General features: G+C 39.9%; 2 protein-coding genes across 7 annotated transcripts in view; one reads left to right on the top strand and one right to left on the bottom strand.

Moving 5' to 3' along the window:
* Positions 1-893: 893 nt before the first annotated feature.
* OIP5 (Opa interacting protein 5) lies at positions 894-11,005 on the bottom strand. Of its 2 annotated transcripts, XR_006203635.1 has the most exons (6): positions 10,534-10,874; positions 10,218-10,284; positions 6,108-6,230; positions 2,448-2,529; positions 1,568-1,688; positions 1,072-1,239 (listed from the first exon to the last, which is right to left on the bottom strand). XR_006203635.1 is itself a non-coding variant. In XM_042942365.1 (5 exons), the coding sequence occupies exons 1-5, from the start codon at positions 10,856-10,858 to the stop codon at positions 1,144-1,146; spliced, it is 693 nt and encodes a 230-aa protein (XP_042798299.1). In that variant the 5' UTR covers positions 10,859-11,005; the 3' UTR covers positions 894-1,143. The 2 variants fall into 2 exon arrangements, 1 of the variants encoding a protein (XP_042798299.1); XM_042942365.1 differs by lacking the exon at positions 1,568-1,688 and having other exon boundaries at positions 894-1,239; positions 10,534-11,005.
* Positions 11,006-11,131: 126 nt separating this feature from the next.
* The window catches only part of NUSAP1 (nucleolar and spindle associated protein 1), a 43,367-nt gene continuing 35,613 nt past the window's right edge, over positions 11,132-18,885 (top strand). For all 5 annotated transcript variants that reach the window (XM_042942359.1, XM_042942357.1, XM_042942356.1 and 2 more), the window contains exon 1: positions 11,132-11,324. In XM_042942359.1, the coding sequence (XP_042798293.1) occupies positions 11,220-11,324 (105 nt within the window). In that variant the 5' untranslated portion in view covers positions 11,132-11,219. The remainder of the gene's footprint in view (positions 11,325-18,885) is intronic.

Here is an 18,885-nt window from a genome sequence, read left to right as displayed (position 1 = left end):
TAGGGCCTTTGCACGTTTCTCCCTCCATTACCTAATTAACTCCTACTCTGTAAGACCACTGCTGAAATGTCACTTCCTCAGAGAGGTCTTTCTTGACCTCCAGACCAGGTCCGTTACATGCTGTATGTGCTTGTAGCTCTATGTCCCTTTTCTTCAAAATCCTTACTACACTAGTAATTTCACATGTATTGATGTGGTTATTTGAATGTCAATCTCTGTTGAGACAATAAGCTCTGTGCAGGTAGAGAGTGGCTGTTTTGGCTTAACTGTTATCCCCAGAAGCTAGTATAATATCTTTATTGAATAATATGATAAGCTACTGAGCCCATGTGCTACATAAAGCAAAATATGAAAAAACAGCATTTTGGTGAATGTTTATCATTCCTTTATTACCTGGTTAAGCTCAATTTAGAAATGAAAAGAGAAAGATAAATTGTATATTTTCCAGTTAACTTATTGAATATTACCTATAAAATATGTATGTACCTGTATTTTACATAAGAAAAAAAGTGGTTTCTCAGTCTTTACCTAACAACTGTACATCTTTACATCAGAGCATTCACGGGACATTGCCTCCCCATCAACCTAAATTTGCAGCAAAAGAGGGTTTCAGAAATAAACATTTATGAAATTTACAAGCTAAAATCAGTTCTTAAGACAAATAGCTATAAAACCTAGACAGGGTGGGCCAGGGAGGCTCAGTTGGTTAAGTGTCTGACTCTTGATTTCGGCTCAGGTCATGATATCACAGTTGTGGGAGCCAGCCCCATGCCAGGCTCCGCGTTGACAGCACAGTGTGGAACCTGCTTGGGATTCTCTGTCTCTGCCCCTCTCCCGCTCATGCTTGCTCACTCTGTCAAAATATATAAACATTAAAACAAGCAAACAAAAGCTAGACAGAAGGCTCTTTAGTTTCTCATCTTCTAGAACAGGCTTCACAAATCATCTGGACAATCGGCCTAGACAAAATCCTAATAAACCACATTTCTCATCCATTCTTGAAGCCAATCTTTCTTGCGAATTGATAAAATAGCACCTGTTGTTGAAGACAGCAACAAGGACTCACCCTGATACTTTAAAAAAAAAAATTTATTTATTAATTTATTTATTTACCGACCCTAATACTTAAACTCTGATTCTGGATCAGTTTTCTGGCTTGGGCTGGTCAGGAGTTACTTCCTTCAGAATCTTCATCAGTGAATTTAAGTGAGTATGAGTTAACATTATCTTCTCTTTCAGCTAGGAAGAAAAATAAATAGGCATCAGGGCATCTTAAGCTTAACACTCAATTTAGTGATTCTAAAAGCCATTTCAAATTTAAACTAGTGATTGTGAGTTGGCAATGTCTCAACATATTTCATAAATATGTTTCTTCTATTTCTGAAAGAACTTTATGGTACAAACTCAGAGCACAATGAGATCCTTAGATACAAAGTTCATGTGAAAAAAGACCAGCCATTGCTGAGTGTCACTGCTTCAGTCTCTCTCCTATCTACCTCTTATCACCAGATTTAAACTCCAAATACTGGAAAGGAAGACAAGAATAAGGTGGAGTAAGAAAGCTTACGGAGAGAAGCATCAACTAGTCTTCCTTTCCTTTCCTAGTGGCAAGAATCTAACTTTTTTCCTTTGTTTCCAGTAACAAATGATTTTGTTTGATATTCTGCCAATGGTCTTCAAAAGTAGCCCTGTTAAGAACATATGTTTGGTGTAATTAGACAATTTTCAATAGTTCTTTCACCTATGAATAGCTATATCTAGAACCAAACTTAGTGGTATTATTCAGCATAAAATATGAAATACAGAATTACGGAGGATTATCTGTTGAAGTCGGGTTAATAAAAGTCTTATTTCTGACATAATTTGCACCATACACTAAATCTCATTTTTATCATCCAAGATACAAAAACAATCAAAATTCATCAGGAACTATGACTTAAACAAGTAACTCTAGAGCCTCTCTTTTGTTTGGGGGTACCCTTGGATTGGTGAATCATTTCTCTATTGCTGCTTTCAAGATTTTTTTTTTGTCCACATTTTTACTATGATATGTTGGGGTATAAATAAATCTCTTCTGTGTTTATCCTACCTGGGGCTCATTGAGGTTTTGGATATGGAAATTTATGTTTTTCATCAAATTTGGGAATTTTTCAACTATTTCCTGGGACATGTTTTCTACTTCTTTCTCTTTTCTTCTGCTATTTAGTCCCTTTACCAAAGAATTTTTAGGTATGCATGTTGTTTTTTTTAGAAAATGCTATTGTACACTTAGGTAAACTACAGTTTGGTATAAGCATAACTTTTATATGCACTGGAAAACCAAAATATTAATCTGACTTGCTTTGTATTATGGTATTTGTTTTATTCTGGTGGTCTAGAACTGAACCCACAATATTTCTGAGGTATGCCTGTATTATAGTAAATATACGACCATTATGAAATTTTACCTCTGCAATCTTTTCTGGTAGAGATAAGTTGTGAATATCCATCTCAGATGCATTTACTATGGCCTTTGTTTTTAAGAGATAGCTAGATAGAAAATATATAAAGAAAATATTAGTATCATACTACAGATAAGATTATTAGTGAACCAAACTTGCCCTCTAAAATAACACGTCGGGCAAGGACCGCCTTCTTACAGATTTCCATTTCAGCATTCATAATGTGTCTTTTAGGAAAAACAAATCCTCAACTAAGAAATCAGAGAGACTGTGTGTCTTATCTCACCCCTTGCCAGCCAGGAGACAAAATAACCCCACAACAAACTAAAGACAAAAACCAGGGTCCTATGAAGAATTCTGATGAGTATAAGCTTCACAGTCCACCAGTAGATCGTGTAGCAGTTAGAAGAAAAGTAATCATATTGTGACAACACTGTTGGTTGCCTATCCAGTAGCCATTCCTAACTTGTTTTTGGCTAACAGAACCCAGATTTCATTTAGGGCAGGAGTATGCCCAATAGTAGGAGATGAATAATAACTGCTCTGAGCCAAGTGTGCAATCTTACTCTCCACTGTCACATATTTGCTCTCCCGCCTTAAGGCAATCATGGGACATAATTTGGCCAATAATAAGGAAATTTTTGCTAAAGAGACCATTCACTGTGTTCCCATTTCCCATATCCTTTTCCTTCCAGTTAGGGATGCTATTGTCTATGAATGTAATGCTTATAACTGTCACAGCCTACAAGAAGAAAAGGCCGAGAAAACCAGAGATGCTCACTCAGAGCTCTATTGTAGCTAACCCACTAGAAGACTCCTGGGGTGGCCAACCACCCCTACCCTTACTTGTTAAAGCCACCATCAGTCAGGTTTAATTTTTCCTAGCAACCAAATTCATTCTGACACACAAAGACATAGATTTATTATCTTTCCAGACTTGTGCTACCTATACTTTCCTAATTTCTACTTAATCAAAAAGAATATACTGACCTTTGAGTCCCAACTCCTTATTTTAAAGAAATTACTTAAAATCCTATTATACTTTTAAAATTTACATTAAAAATTTTTGTTACTAAAAACTTCCTTGTGCAAAAACTCAATTACAGCTCACCTGGAACAACTACTTATAACTTTCTGAAGAAGACTTGAGGTTACTAATAGCACACAGTTAGAAATAACTTTTCACCCTCTTTAAACTTAGGTCTTACTTGGGGTGCCTGGGTGGCTCAGTAGGTTAAGGGTCTAACTTTGGCTCAGGTCATGATCTCGCGGTCTGGGGGGTTCAAGTCCCGTGTTGGGCTCTGTGCTGACAGCTCAGAGCCTAGAGCCTGCTCCAGATTCCGTGTCTCCCTGTCTCCCTGCTCCTCCCCAACTTGTGTTCTGTCTCTCTCTCTTTCAAAAACAAATAAGCATTAAAAAAAAATTTTTTTTAAGAAATTACTTAAGAAATTAGAAAATGAAAGTAAATTATCAATCCATCTGAAGTATATATTTTCTGTTGAAAATTTGCAGTAAAGAAAAAAAATTGCACCGAGGAACAAATAGTATACCTAATGCACATTGAACAACCTTGTGAATGAAAGATGGGCTTTATGAGTTTTATTGTTTAGTCACCCAAAACTCACCTAGAAACACCTATCTAAGCACATTGAGAAAAAGGATGGGCATCTGGGTGCTTCAGTTGGTTAAGGGTCCGATTTTGGCTCAGGTCATGAAGTTTGTGAGTTTGAGCCACAATGGGCTCCATGCTGACAGTGCAGAGCCTGCTTCAGATTCTTTCTCCCTCTCTGGCCTTCTCCCACTCATGCTGTTTCTAACTCAAAAATAAGTAAAAACATAAAAAGAGAAAAAGGAAACTTCATGTTTAATGAAAGGAAAATGAGTTTTAGAGTTAAGACAGATTAAAATCTCAGCTCCCCTCTCTGAGACCCAGTGTTCTTCTATTAAGAACTCAAGTGAGGTAAGCCTAATATCTGGCATAAACACATAAAGTAGGTCATCAATGGCTATTTTTTTAAATTACTTAATTTAAATGTTTATTTATGACAGAGAGACAGAGAGAGAGAGAAACCCAAGCAGGCTCCCTGCTGCCAGCACAGTGCCCGATGTAGGACTCAAACCCACGAACTGTGAGATCATGACCTGAGCCAAAACAGAGTCGGACACTCAACTGACTGACCCACCCATGAGCCCCAATGTTTATTTATTTTTGAGAGAGAGAAAGAACGTGCACACACAGGGGAGGGGCAGAGAGAGGGAAAGAAAGAATCCCAAGCAGGTTCCTCACTGTCAGCACATAGCCTGACATGGGGCTCTATCACGAACCATGAGAACATGACCTGAGCTGAAATCAAAGTCAGACGCACAGCCGACTAAGCCACCCAGGCAACCCTCCCCCACTTTTTTTTTAAATGATCAAGAAAAGACTATAATAGATGTTTCAATTTGTTATAATACACAAAAAAGCTTAAGTGAGGGGCACCTGGGTGGCTCAGTTGGTTAAGTGTCCGACTTCAGCTCAGGTCATGGTCTCAGGGGTTCGTGAGTTTGAGCCCCACATCAGGTTCTGTGCTGATAGCACAGAGCCTGCTTCTGATCTTCTGTCTTCCTTTCTCTGCTCCTCCCCTGAGCTTGCACACGTGTGCACTCTCTCAAAAAATAAACATTAAAAAAGTAAGCTTTAAAAAAAAAAAGTAGGGGTGCCTGGTGGGTCAGTCAGTTGGGCGTCCAACTTCGGCTCAGGTCATGATCTCACAGCTCATGGGTTCGAGCCCTGCGTCGGGCTCTGTGCTGACAGCTCAGAGCCTGGAGACTCCTTCGGATTCTGTGTCTCCCTCTCTCTCTGCCCCTCCCCCGCTTGTGCTCTATCTCTGTCTCTCAAAAATGAATAAATGTAAAATAAATAAATACATAAATAAATAAATAAATAAATAAATAAATAAATAAAGTAAGCTTAAGTGAAAGTAGTATTAGGAAGGTAAAGAAATATCCAAAATACTACATAAGAAGGAATAATAAGTAGTGTACTTTGTCTGATTCTATGAGGCCACATGGTCAGTATTTTTTTTTTACCTTCCTGTGGGTATCTATCTGCATCATTCTTTTCTGCAGACAAGATTTCTCTGCATCTACATGTACAACATAGAAAATAGCTATCCTAAATCTAGAGCTTTCATTTCCCAACTTCAGCACCAGTACCATTTACAAATGACCAATGTCTCTGGGTCCTTATTTCAAATTCCTAGAGTAGAAAGCCTAATTTGCTTAGCTTAGGTGAGGTATTCATTCTTGATCCCATCACCTGGGAATGATATCTATCACACATGATAAAAATAAAGATACAAGGTCCCACTCTATGGGGAGAGAAACAGAGGCTGGGCACATCAGTGTCTATTACAACATTATTTTGCAAAAGCTTACGTCCAGAAGTTTCTATAATGAAAGAATATCCTCTCATTTATTCCAAGGTATGATTAATAAGACATGGTATGATTACAAGACATCTAAAATGAGCATAACATTATGAGACTTTATTTTGGTCCCACTGCCCATCTTTTTGTGTAAACGACAATGCCTGGCTTTAGCATTTTCTTTGGTACACACATTCTGTTTTTTCAGGAAGTTCTTTTAATATGTATTTGATAAAGAATATCTAAGTCTACTCACCATATCATTTTGTCACTGGAAAGGCAGAAGTGACCTCTCAAGGCAGCCAGAGCAGCATGGGTAGAATACAAATGGAAACCAATGGGAATCCCACAGGAAGTACAGAATAAAAGGTTGTAAATGCTAGAGGAAAAAATGGAATATGGGTAAGAAAAAAAATCAGAGAAGAAATATAAAATAACCAGTCTCTGGAAACTATGTCTCCTAAAAACTATGCTATAATAGGACCGAGCCTGAAGAAATGTCACATTCACAAAAGGTTAACTCAGGTTTTAATAAAATTACATCCTAGATTACAGATTCTCTTGTGGATTCTGGCCACAAAAGCAATTATGGATGTATAATTGTCAGTTCAATAGAATAATTTACATTTGAAAAGCAGAAAAAGAGCTAACTAATCAGATTAATATTTAAACATATAAAACTATACATGACCAGGGGCGCCTGAGTAGCTCAGTAGGTTAAGCCTCTGACTCTTGATTTCAGCTCAGGTCATGATAGGATCTCAGGAGACTCAGGCTCTGTGCTGACAGAGGAGAGCTTGATTGGGATTCTCTCTCTCTCTCTCTCTCAAAAATAAATAAACAAAAAACCCCACAAACTACACATAACCATACAAATTAGCTACCATCAAACCAATTTCCAGTATAAGGAAAATAATTAAATTGATTGGGGCTTACTAAACAATTAACAGAACTCAAATCAAGAATTTTCTTATGCAGATGTAACAAAAAATTAACTTAAAAGTACCCAGACAAAATGCCAATAGAGTGGGGGGGGGGGGGGGAGGGGGGAAGAAATCCTATTACCCTAGCCAAGGCATCTATTTTTTTCTTTTTTTTTATCCTCTGAAAGATTACTGGATGAGGAAACAGTTACACCACTTGGGTAAGTCACTAACCATATTTGCTGGTGTGTAAGACATATTCAAATAATACAAAGAAATGTTTTAAGAAAAAACTAAGTGTGTTTCATCATGCATGTACTGAAAACAATTTTTTTTTAAATTTTTTATTTATTGGGGTTCCTAGGTGGTTCAGTCAGTTAAGCGTCCAACTCTTGATTTCAGCTCAGGTCATGATCTCAGGGTCATGGGCTCGAGTCTCATGTTGGGCTCCACACTGGGCACAGAGCCTGCTTAAGATTCTTTCCCTCTCCCTCTACTGCGTGTGTTTTCTCTCTCAGTCTAAAATTGATTTATTTAAGTAGTCTCTACCCCCAATATGGGGCTTGAACTTACCACCCCAAGAGCAAGAGTCACAAGCTCTTCCAACTGAGCCAGCCAGGCACCCCTTGAAAATAATTTTAAAGCAGCTTGATACAGGAAAAAATTATTTTTGTAAACATAATATATTATGCAGTAAAATTGCATTAATAGAGTATAAAAATCACTTGACTAAAAAAAATTCATGTCAACGGACACTAAAAAAAATAAACGTAATATCCCAAATTCATTGGTAAATTAAGTCCCATACCACACATGTAGTACTGTATATTTGTGAGTATAGTAACCAAAAAGCAAGCCATGAAATAAAGTTGCATCAGGGCACATGGGTGGCTCAGTCGGTGAAGTATCCAACTCTTGATATTCAGCTCAGGTCATGATCTCACAGTTCATGAGTTTGAGCCCCACATTGGGCTCTTGCGCTGGCAGTGCAGAGTCTGCTTGGGATTCTCTCTGTCCCTCTCCCACTTTCTCTCTCTCTCTCAAAATAAATAAATAAACTTAAAAAAAAAAAGAAAGAAAGAAAGTTGCATTAATTTAAATTAATTCCTATGCAGGAATTAATGGTATCAGACAAATCACAGTACCTATAGAAAAATGTCTCAGAGAAATTAATATATGGAACAGAGCAAAATGTGAAAAAAAATTCCCAAAATATGCTTGTGTGTGTAATATAACATATTTCATTGAATATTAGTCTGCTAATGGCTCAAGTCCTTCAAAATGAAGGTATGCATTACCACACCAAAGAACTATGACCAGCTGAGTGCTTGCTGAAGGCAAGGGGATATATATGGGTAGTGGAAGAAGTTAGTTATAAATAACAGCTACGACCTAGTAACCAGTTACAGAAATGAGGACTGTGATTGTCATGAGTATTTCCTCCTTAGTTATGAGTATGTCTGTGTTTTTGCATGTTTATCTCTTTTCTTCTCTCTTATTCCCTTACTGTGTAACATAAGATCATACTATTATATCATACTATATCAAACTATTTATTATTAATTTTACTTTACAGTATAAATTATGAGATATCAAGGAGAAATGCAAACATCACTCAAGGACTTTATTTCCTCTTCCAGAGAAGGGATTAGTATGTTTCCAGTTGTATGCAGGACAGTTGTAACATGTTAGAATTATGACCTTGGTATTGTCTTTATTTGCAGTCTTGTATGGTTTTAGGAAATGCGTGTGGCTGCCAAGTTAACAAGTGATAGTTACATTGTATGTGTCCACTTAACTAGGTCCTATGGTGCCCAGTTAGGTCAAATACTCTGAACGTGTTTGTGAGAGTGTTTTTGAATGAGATTAACATTTGAATCAGTAGACTGATTTGGGATGGCCCTCGTCTCATCAGCTGAAGGTCTGATGAATTAGAACAAAAAGGCTAACCCTTTCAGGAATAAGGGGAAACTCCTCTTGTCTGACTGATTTAAGCTGGAACATTGGTTTTTTTCCTTAGCCTTTGGACTTGAACTGAAAAGTAGGCTCTTCTTCTGTCTAGACCCTTCTGGCTTTTGGACTGGAAGTTACACCTTTGGCTTTCCTGGTTCTCAGGCTTGTGGACTTGGACTAGATCTAAACCACTGGCTCTCCTGTGTCTCCAGTTTGCCAACTACAGCTCTTGGGAATTCTCACCCTCCATAATCACAGGAACCATTTCCTGATAATAAATCTCTTCCTACCAAGTCCCATGGCTCTCCTTATTCTAAAAGTATACAAACACATGGGAATTTCCCTCCAGTGTTTTCTAAACCATCTACATCAGTACTGCCCAAAAGGGACATAATGTGAGGCACATAAGTAATTTAAAATTTTCTATTAGTCTTGTTAAATTCAGGGGAATAGGTGAAATTAGCCTTAATACATTTTATGCTACCCAATATATCAAAAATATCATTTCAACATGTCATCAATATTTTTAAAGTATTAATTTTTTGGTATGAAGTCTTCAAAATCTAGTGTATATTTGCACTCATAGCATTTCTCAATTCAGGATGGCCACATTGTAAGTACTCAATAGCTACATGTGGCTAATGGTCACAGTACTGGATACCATGTGCCTAGATGCCTTATCCTACTTTAAGAAGATATTTGGAGAACATCTGCTTCTGGCCCCAAATGACCCAATTCCAAGCAAGCCACCACTCTTTTCCTACCTGTTCCCTTTAGGTGGGAAGAGGACACTCTGGTAAGTATCTTTCAATTGGGAAAAGGGAGCTGCAAAGCTCTTTTCAATTACTGGGTAAAGTAACAATTCCCGTACTTTAACCCAAAAACTGAACCAAACTGTGGTCAGAATGAACTGTCTTGCCGTTAAAGCCAACACTCAAAATTGAGAAGCCTTCTAATAATAAATTATCTGAGTACTTTGTTTTCACTTGTAGATCACAGCAGAGACTGGATGCGAAGTTCACCCTGAAGTATTCAAGTACATAACATTCAACTTGTGTTTTTCCCCAGGTTCCCAGGTTACAGAAGAATTAGTCCTGCCATGGCTTATTACGAACTGCAGATAAAATACAAATTTAAAAGTTTTACTTATCTCAAAGGATTGTAGTTTATAGTGATTCTTGCTACACACCAAAAGGTACTTTTCTCCCTTTTTCCCTACTGGACATTACTTTCTTAGCCTCACTTCCCTTGCACAAACCACTAGGGAGATGTGGCCCTCAGAAAGATGTTAAAATGTGCACACAACTACAACCAACTTTTCCATTTCACTGACAAGTTCCTACAAGTCTCAAACAGGTAAAAGGAACATCCCTCAAATACACTGTATGGATAGAATAAACTTTTCTTGTTCCTTTGTGCACGTCGGTTCCCCACTTCTCCGTGTTATTAATATGGGGGCTAGAAACCAATGGAGAACTCTCAATACATACCTGCCTTTGAGCGAACCTTCAATGCCAACTAGGAAGGGAGTTTCCAAAACCACGTTGTTTGTGACTCCTGGGTAAATAAATAGAGGTCAGAATGAATACCTGTGAAGCCTTGAAAAGGAAAACCTACCCGCTACAAACAGATTCACCATGGCCACAAAAAACATGAAAAGTTGCCCCCACTCTTGGCAAAGGCGTTAATTTCCTTACAAATCTTCACCCCATTTTCTTCACCACCTTGCTCTCAACCATCCCGTGACAAAGTGGGAACACCCTCTCCGCCTTCCTCCTGTCTTCTTCAGACTCCGTCCCCACTCACTGGAGAATACCACGGTCCCGAGGGACGGCGACAGGTCCCAGGCGAGGTGCACAGAGTCAGCGAGTACTGCGTGGCACTGTGCACACTGGAACACGGCGCACCTCTCGGGCTGCAGCCACGACGGCAGCTGCGGTCTGCACGGCTGTTCCTCCGCCCCCAAGCCTGCGGGGCCAAGCGGGGAGGACCCGTTCACCACCTGCGTGTCCCACTCCATAGAAGTTGTACAAGAGAGTTCCTCAGTTGAATTCTTGGCGCCATCACAAACGTTACCCTGCGACAGCATCGCATAAAGTGAGTGACAACGCCGCCTCGGCCGAGCGGCCATCTTTTTGCAGCCCCGCCTCAGCTTCGAACAGACACTTCACCACGCCCACACACGGTTCCTGTATCCTCATTGGACACTGTGAGCCGAGGCTTTGCCCTGCGCATGCTTTCTGGACACGCCCTTCGGCGCCAAAGCGTTAATGAGGGGTGGGGGAAAACCGCAGGCCTGCTGGGAGGCGAATCTTCGTTTCTATTGGTCAACGCCAGGAGACCCCGCCTTCAAGACATTTTTAACCAATAGACGTATAGCATTTTCAATTTAAACTCTCTATAAAGTTCGGTTTAGTCAACGCTCAAAGTGGCGCCAGAGCTTTGAACGGCGCTGTTTAGTTTAGAGTGTCTGTGCTATCCAGGTCGCTTGGATGCAGCTCGACATGACTGTACCCTCCTTTGAGGAGCTGGACACCTTCAAATACAGCGACCTGCAGAATTTGGCCAAGAGTCTGGGCCTCCGGGCTAACCTGAGGGTACGTAGCAGGTAACCCGCGGGGCAGGTTGAGCGCTCTCGGAGAGGTGGTGGGAAGAGACCGAACGGGAACCTCGGGGGATGAGGCGGCTGTCCCTCCAGCTGGGCAAACGGAGAGGGAGCCATAGTATTCACCTTATTTTGAGGCTGACTTTTCTGGGGCTCACATAGGCCTTGACTTCGCAAGCGTTTGTTTTGGTTTTATTGGACGTACTCTGGAATTTTGTCTCCGAGGCTGTAAAACGTTGAGGGGGAACTGTGCGGATTCATTTTGGGAGTGGGGTTTATATATTCTTCAGTGGAGTTTTCACACAAAATTCTTAGGGTACTCGAGATTTGTTCTGCAGGGTGTGGGTGTGGTATTTACAGAGTGAATGCCTAAGTTAGGTATTACAAATGGTTTTAAGTGATTAAAACAAAATAATTAGTGCCCAGGTACTTGTTGGGGCTTAAATAAAGGAGTGTCTTTGGAGATATTTCTGAGCTTTAGTCTTTAATGGCTCCCCAATACTATTTCATAAAGCCTTAATTCTTTACCTTAAATCCCATCAGCTTTCTGCATTCTGGCTGGAATCTTATCCAAGACAGCATCCAAACTGTACTGGTCTCTGAACACCTGACACCTTTGTCCATCTTTCTGTCTTTGCTAATTTTGATCCTTTGGCCCCATATCCCCTTGTCTTTCCCTCTTCTTTATTTGCATTAATAACTTTCAAATGCTCTTCAGAGTCCATCAGAAATATCACTGACTTGGCACTTGGTCTCCTCCTCTTCAGTTCCTTGGCCATAGGTCCACTACCCCCAGTAATTCCAGGAACTGTATGTGCTTTTAACGCAGTTTAATTTCAAGTACTCTCTTTGAGCACTTTTAGGCTTTCACCTCTGGTTATTTGTGTATTAAATTATCTTCACTAAAAGTTAAATTCCTTGAACAAGTTTCTCATCCATGTCCCTTGGAAGTCTTACAACACTAAGCACAGTGCATTTTATATAGGAGATGCTGAATAATTAATTATTTTCAATCACTTCTTGGCAGTGCTAGAATAATGCCCTACAGGGTGGCAAGAGAGTTACAGTGGAGGCTTGCTGAGTTCAGAGCTCTGGATGACATTAAGGCCCCACAACCATTTGGATCTCTAAAGAGCTATTCCAAGAGAGATAGATTCCTAAAAGCCTCACCTGTAGTCTCTTGAGGCACCTAATCTGCATTAGCTGATTAGTCACCTGTTTTTATAGAGTGGCATAGTAAAGTATTTCAGGCCACCACAGACCCCATTGCCTTTCTAGCACACAGTATCTGGCACATAGTAGGTATCAATAAATATATTTTTTAAATTTTTTAAAATGTTTATTTTTGAGAGAGAGAGAGCACAATCGGGGGTGGGAGGTGGGGCAGAGAGAGAAAAGAGAATCCCAAGCAGGTTCTGCACTGTCAGCACAAAGCCACATGTGGGGCTCAAACCAACCCACAAACTGTGAGATCACAGCCTGAGCCAGAGTCAGACACTCAACCGACTGAGCCACCAGGCACCCTAAAATTTTAATTTATTTTTTATTTTAGACAGCAAGCAGGGGAGAGGGGCAGAGGGACAGAGAAAGAACCTTAAGCAGGCTCCATGGTCAGCACGGAGCTGGATGTGGAGCTCAATCCTATGACCCTGGGATCATGACCTGAGCCAAAATCAAGAGTCAGATGTTCAACTGACCCAACCACCCAGGCACCCCTCAATAAATATTTCTTGAGAGGTACTGTTTCCCCAAAGTTGACCATACACTACTTGATTATAACCAACTATAAAAAGAGACTTTTGAGACAGTTGACGAAAATTAAACTTGGACTAGGTATTAAGATATTGTTAATTTTTTGGAGTATTATGGTATTGTTATGTTCCCCCCCTCTTTTTTTAAAAAATTTTTTTTTTTAACATTTATTTATTTTTGAGACAGAGCATGAACGGGGGAGGGTCAGAGAGAGGGAGACACAGAATCTGAAACAGGATCCAGGCTCTGAGCTGTCAGCACAGAGCCCGACGCAGGGCTCGAACTCACGGACCGCGAGGTCATGACCTGAGCCGAAGTCAGCCGCTTAACCGACTGAGCCACTCAGGCGCGCCCCCCCCCCCCCCCGCCTTTTTTTAAGGCCTTCTCTCTTGTAATACATGCCAAGTACTTACAGCTGAAATGTTATGACCCCTGGGATTTGCTATAAATATTCTAGGACAAAGAGAGGGTAATAAGATGAAGTAAGAACAACAGAATGTTGATAATTGTTGAAACTGGGTGATAGATACATGGGAGTTCATTAGACTATGCTCTCAACTTTTTATGTGATTGTAACTTCTTATAACTAAAATGTTTTAAATTATTTACAATTTGTACAGCTTAGGAGCTTGTTAAATCAGTTGGCTTTTTAAGTTCAGAGTATATAAGCAAAATATGAACAAATTGCTCTAAGCAGTGATCAAGATTAGATGATCATTTTGATGATTTAAAAAACTTTTTTAATGTTTATTTAGAAAGAGAGTGTGTGTCCAAACAGGGGAAGGGCGGAGTGAGAGAGAGAGAGAGAGAGAGAGAGAGAGAGAGAGAATCCCAAGCAGGCTCTGCACTGTCAGCACAGAGCCAGACAAGGGGCTCGATCCCATGAACCTTGAGATCATGACTTGAGCTGAAATCAAGAGTCAGATGCTTACCCAAGTGAGTCACCCAGGCAGCCCTTTTTTGATTATTTTAAAACACTAAACAGAATAAGATTTAAATAAATTCCATCAGAATGGTAACATTCAAAATAAATATAGAAGGAAAAATCTTAGCCCTTTTTTTGTGCTTTACCATTGAGAGTAGTGTCTCAATGAAGGAGTCAGTTACTGGTATTTACTGTGTGGCCACTGGTCCTTCTCACTCCTGCCCTGGCTTTCCTGCTCACAAACAAGCCTAGATTACAAAGACTGGCGCCATCTGCATTCTCTTGTAGCTCCCCTTCTTCTCCTGCCCAAATTCCAAGCCTGATTAAACCTGGCTAGGTGCTTAATCTTTGTACCTAACCAGCCGACTCTGCCTGGAGAAAACCCCTGACTTTGCTGACTGAACTTAAATTTATGACCATAAATCATAAAATGAGCATTTGACTCCCCTATACTCCCTTGGTAGTCATTAACTTCTCTATTTTTGAGGACCATTATTTCATATCCTCTCACCTCAAATTGGCTCCCTTCCCTCACTTGACTTTTCCTCATAGGTCATGGAAAAATAGACACAATCAGCTAAGAATTACCTCCTCTTTCCACCATCAAACTATCCAGCCATCCCGCGCCTGTCCCCAATCCCCAAGACCTCTGTCTTTGTGTGAGGGCAGCCTTGCCATTTGTGCTGTGGATCTTGTTCCCTCTTCCAGGGCTATGTGCCTGCAGTTAGCTCCTCTCTCCTACATCAGTTTTTCCCACTCTGGTTGCTCATTTCCATGATATATGCAATCAAGTCTTAATATCCCCCATCTTAAAATAAAACAAAGCTCTCTCATGACACCTTGTCCTTCATTTGCTGCCTGATTTCTCTGTTCTGTTTCACTGTAATTGCTCTTACCAAGGCCACCATGCTCTGCACCTTACCAAGCGTACAGTTCATCTCTATCTTCCTCTGCTGTTTGGCAGGATCTAATGTTCCTTTTTCCTTAAACCACTTCTTTTGAGGCTTATTTGATGTTAAGTTTTTTCCTATCTTACCAGCACTTCTTTCTAGCCTTCTCTCTTGCTTCTTCCTCTGCTAAATTTCTAAATGCAGAGTGCCCCAGAGTTCTTTTCTCTAACTGTGCTTTCCCCCAGGTGACCTTATCCACTATCATAACTTTAAATTCATATTGAACTCATGACTCCATATCTCTGGTGGGACCTCTCTCCTGAGGTGCTGACTCATATCTTTAAGTGCATCTTAAACAACATGGCCACTTCAAAACAATTAAGATCTCTTCCCAGTCTCAGTAGATGATTGAGACCCACATTAGAACACTCTTTTAATATACATCCAAATTAGTTAGCATATAGTGCAATAATGATTTCAGGAGTAATTCCCTAATGCCCCCTACCCTTTTAGCCCATCCCTCCTCCCACAACCCCTCCAATAACCCTCTGTTTGCCTCCATATTTAAGAGTCTTTTATGTTTTGTCCCCCTACCTGTTTTTATATTAATTTTGCTTCCCTTCCCTTATGTTCATCTGTTCTGTATCTTAAAGTCCTCATAGGAGTGAAGTCATATGATATTTGTCTTTCTCTGACTAATTTTGCTTAGCATAATACCCTCCAGTTCCATCCATGTTGTTGGAAATGGCAAGATTTCATTCCTTTTCGTTGCCGAGTAATACTCCATTGTGTGTGTGTGTATGATACATATTTACATATGTTTATATAAATGCATATAATATATATAAATAATATAAATAATTTATATATAAATATATACAAATAATTTATATATAAACATTATCTATATATTTATATATAATTTTTATATACACATTTATATATTTTATATATATTTATATATTATATATATGCCACATCTTCTTTATCCATTCATCCATCGATGAACATTTGGGCTCTTTCCATACTTTGGCTATTGTCGATAGGGCTGCTATAAACATTAGGGTGCATTTATCCCTTTGAAACAGCATACCTGTATCCCTTGGATAAATACTTAGTAGTACAATTGCTGGGTCATAGGGTAGTTCTATTTTTAATTTTTCAGGGAACTTCCATACTGTTTTCCAGAGTGGCTGCACCAGTTTGCATTCCCTCCAGCAGTGCAAAAGAGATCCTCTTTCTCCTCATCCTCGCCAACATGTGTTGTTGCCTGAGTTGTTAATGTTAGCCATTCTGACTGGTGTGAGGTGGTATCTCATTGTGGTTTTGATTTGTATTTCCCTGATGATGAGTGATGTTGAGCATTTTTTCCTGTGTCGGCCATCTGGATGTCTTCCTTGGAGAAGTGTCTATTCATGTCTTTTGCCCATTTCTTCACTTGATTATTTGTTTTTTGGGTGTTGAGTTTGATAAGTTCTTGATAGATTTTGGATACTAACCCTTTATCTGATATTGCAAATATCTTCTCCCATTTTGTTGGTTGCCTTTAATTTTTGCTGATTGTTTCCTTCGCTGTGCAGAAGCTTTTTATTTTGATGAGGTCCCAACAGTTCATTTTTGCTTTTAATTCCTTTGCCTTTGGAGATGTGTCAAGTAAGAAATTGCTGCGGCTGAGGTCAGAGAGGTTTTGCCTGCTTTCTCCTCAAGGATTTTGAAGGCTTCCTGTCTTGCATTTAGGTCTTTCATCCATTTTGAGTTTATTTTTGTGTATGGTGTAAGAAAGTGGTCCAGGTTCATTCTTCTGCATGTCGCTATCCAGTTTTCCCAGCACCACCTGCTGAAGAGACTGTCTTGATTCCATTGGATAGTCTTACCTGCTTTGTCAAAGATGAGTTGGCCATACGTTTGTGGGTCCATTTCTGGGTTCTCTATTCTGTTCCATCGATCTGAATGTCTGTTTTTGTGCCAGTATCATACTGTCTTGATGATTACAGCTTTGTAGTATAGCTTGAAGTCTGGGATTGTGATGCCTCCAGCTTTGGTTTTCTTTTTCAAGATTGCTTTAGCTATTTGGGGTCTTTTCTGGTTCCATACAAATTTTAGGATCATTTGTTCTAGCTCTGTGAAGGATGATGGTTTTATTTTGATAGAGATTACACTGAATATGTAGATTGCTTTGGGTAGTATTGACATTTTAACAATATTTGTTCTTCCTATCCAGGAGCATGGAATCTTTTTCCATTTATTTGTGTCATCTTCAATTTCTTTCATAAGCCTTCTGTAGTTTTCAGTGTATAGATTTTTCACTTCTTTGGTTAGATTTATTCCTAGGTATTTTCTGATTTTGGGGGCAATTGTAAATGGGATCAATTCCTTGATTTCCCTTTCTGTTGCTTCATTGTTGGTGTATAGGAATGCAAGTGATTTCTGTGCATTGATTTTATATCCTGCAACTTTGCTGAATTCATGAATCAGTTCTAGCTGTTTTTTGGTGGAATCTTTTGGGTTTTCCATAGAGTATCATGTAATTTGCAAAGAGTGAAAGTTTGACCTCCTCCTTGCTGATTTGGATGCTTTTTATTTCTTTGTGATGTCTGATTGCAGAGGCTAAGACTTCCAATACTATGTTGAATAACAGTGGCGAGAGTGGACATCTCTGTTTTGTTCCTGACCTTAGGGGGAAAGCTCTCAGTTTTTCCCCATGGAGGATGATATTAGCGCTGGGTCATTCATATATGGCTTTTATGATCTCAAGGTATGATCCTTCTATCCCTACTTTCTTGAGGGTGTTTATCAAGAAAGGATGCTGTATTTTGTCAAATGCTTTCTCTGCATCTATTGAGAGGATTATATGGTTCTTGTCCTTTCTTTTATTGATGTGATGAATCACATTGATTGTTTTGCAGATATTGAACAAGCCCTGCATCCCAGGAATAAATTCCATTTGATCGTTGTGAATAATTTTTTTAATGTATTGTTGGATCTGGTTGGCTAATATCTTGTTGAGGATTTTTGCATCCATGTTCATGAGGGAAATGGATCTATAGTTCTCCTTTTTAGTGGGGTCTCACATTAGAACACTCTTGATTCTTCTCTTCATGATCCACATCCATCCTCGTAGCCTCTTCCTCCCAATTACTCCTGAAATCTGACGTCTGGACACCATCTCCAGTGCTGCAGACCTGGGCCACACACCCTCTTCCCTTGACCACTGCCTCAGCCTGCTGCTTTCCCACCTGTACTCTTGACTCAATGTAGTAGTCTCTTGGTAATCAAGGTGATTGACTTCCTTCACACCTAAAATAAAATCCAGACTCCTGCAAATGTAAGGTGACATACTTGGTTTGATCCTGATTTGGAGGGGAATGTTTAAAAAAGAAAACAGCTGGGGCATCTGGGTGGCTCAGCAGTCAGTTGAGTGACTCTTTGGCTCAGGTCATGATCCTAGGGTCATGAGATCGAGCCCCATGTGGGACCCTGTGCTGAGCATGGAGCCTCCTTGAAATTCTCTCTTGCCTTCTGCCCTTCTGCCCCATTCGAGCTCTCTTTCTCTTGAAATGAAATTTTAGGGGCGCCTGGGTGGCTCATTCGGTTAAGCATCCGACTTGGGCTCAGGTCATGATCTCAGTTCATGAGTTTGAGCTCTGCATTGGGCTCTGTGCTGACAGCTCAGAGCCTGGAGCCTGCTTTGCATTCTGTGTCTCCCTCTCTCTCTGCCCCTTCCTTACTCACACTCTATCTCTCTCTGTCTCTCAAAAGTGAATAAACATTGGGGGGAAAATTTTTTTTAAATGAAATTTTAAGAAAGTCTGTTTCCCCACTGGTCCACCAGTACAGGTTCCTGGGGAGTGGAGACCTTGTCCATCTCATTTATCACTCTCTCTCCAGTGCCTGGGACAGTGCACAGCATGATAAGTGCTTGTTGAGGGAATGCCTGTGTATACTAACACCTGCACTTCCTGCTTGGTTCTTGTGAGCATCACCCC

Source organism: Panthera leo, chromosome B3 (assembly GCF_018350215.1).
Source record: "Panthera leo isolate Ple1 chromosome B3, P.leo_Ple1_pat1.1, whole genome shotgun sequence".
Lineage (NCBI taxonomy): Eukaryota > Metazoa > Chordata > Mammalia > Carnivora > Felidae > Panthera > Panthera leo.
Note: the sequence above shows the minus strand (reverse complement) of the source record. Positions and strands in the feature narration are given on the sequence as shown.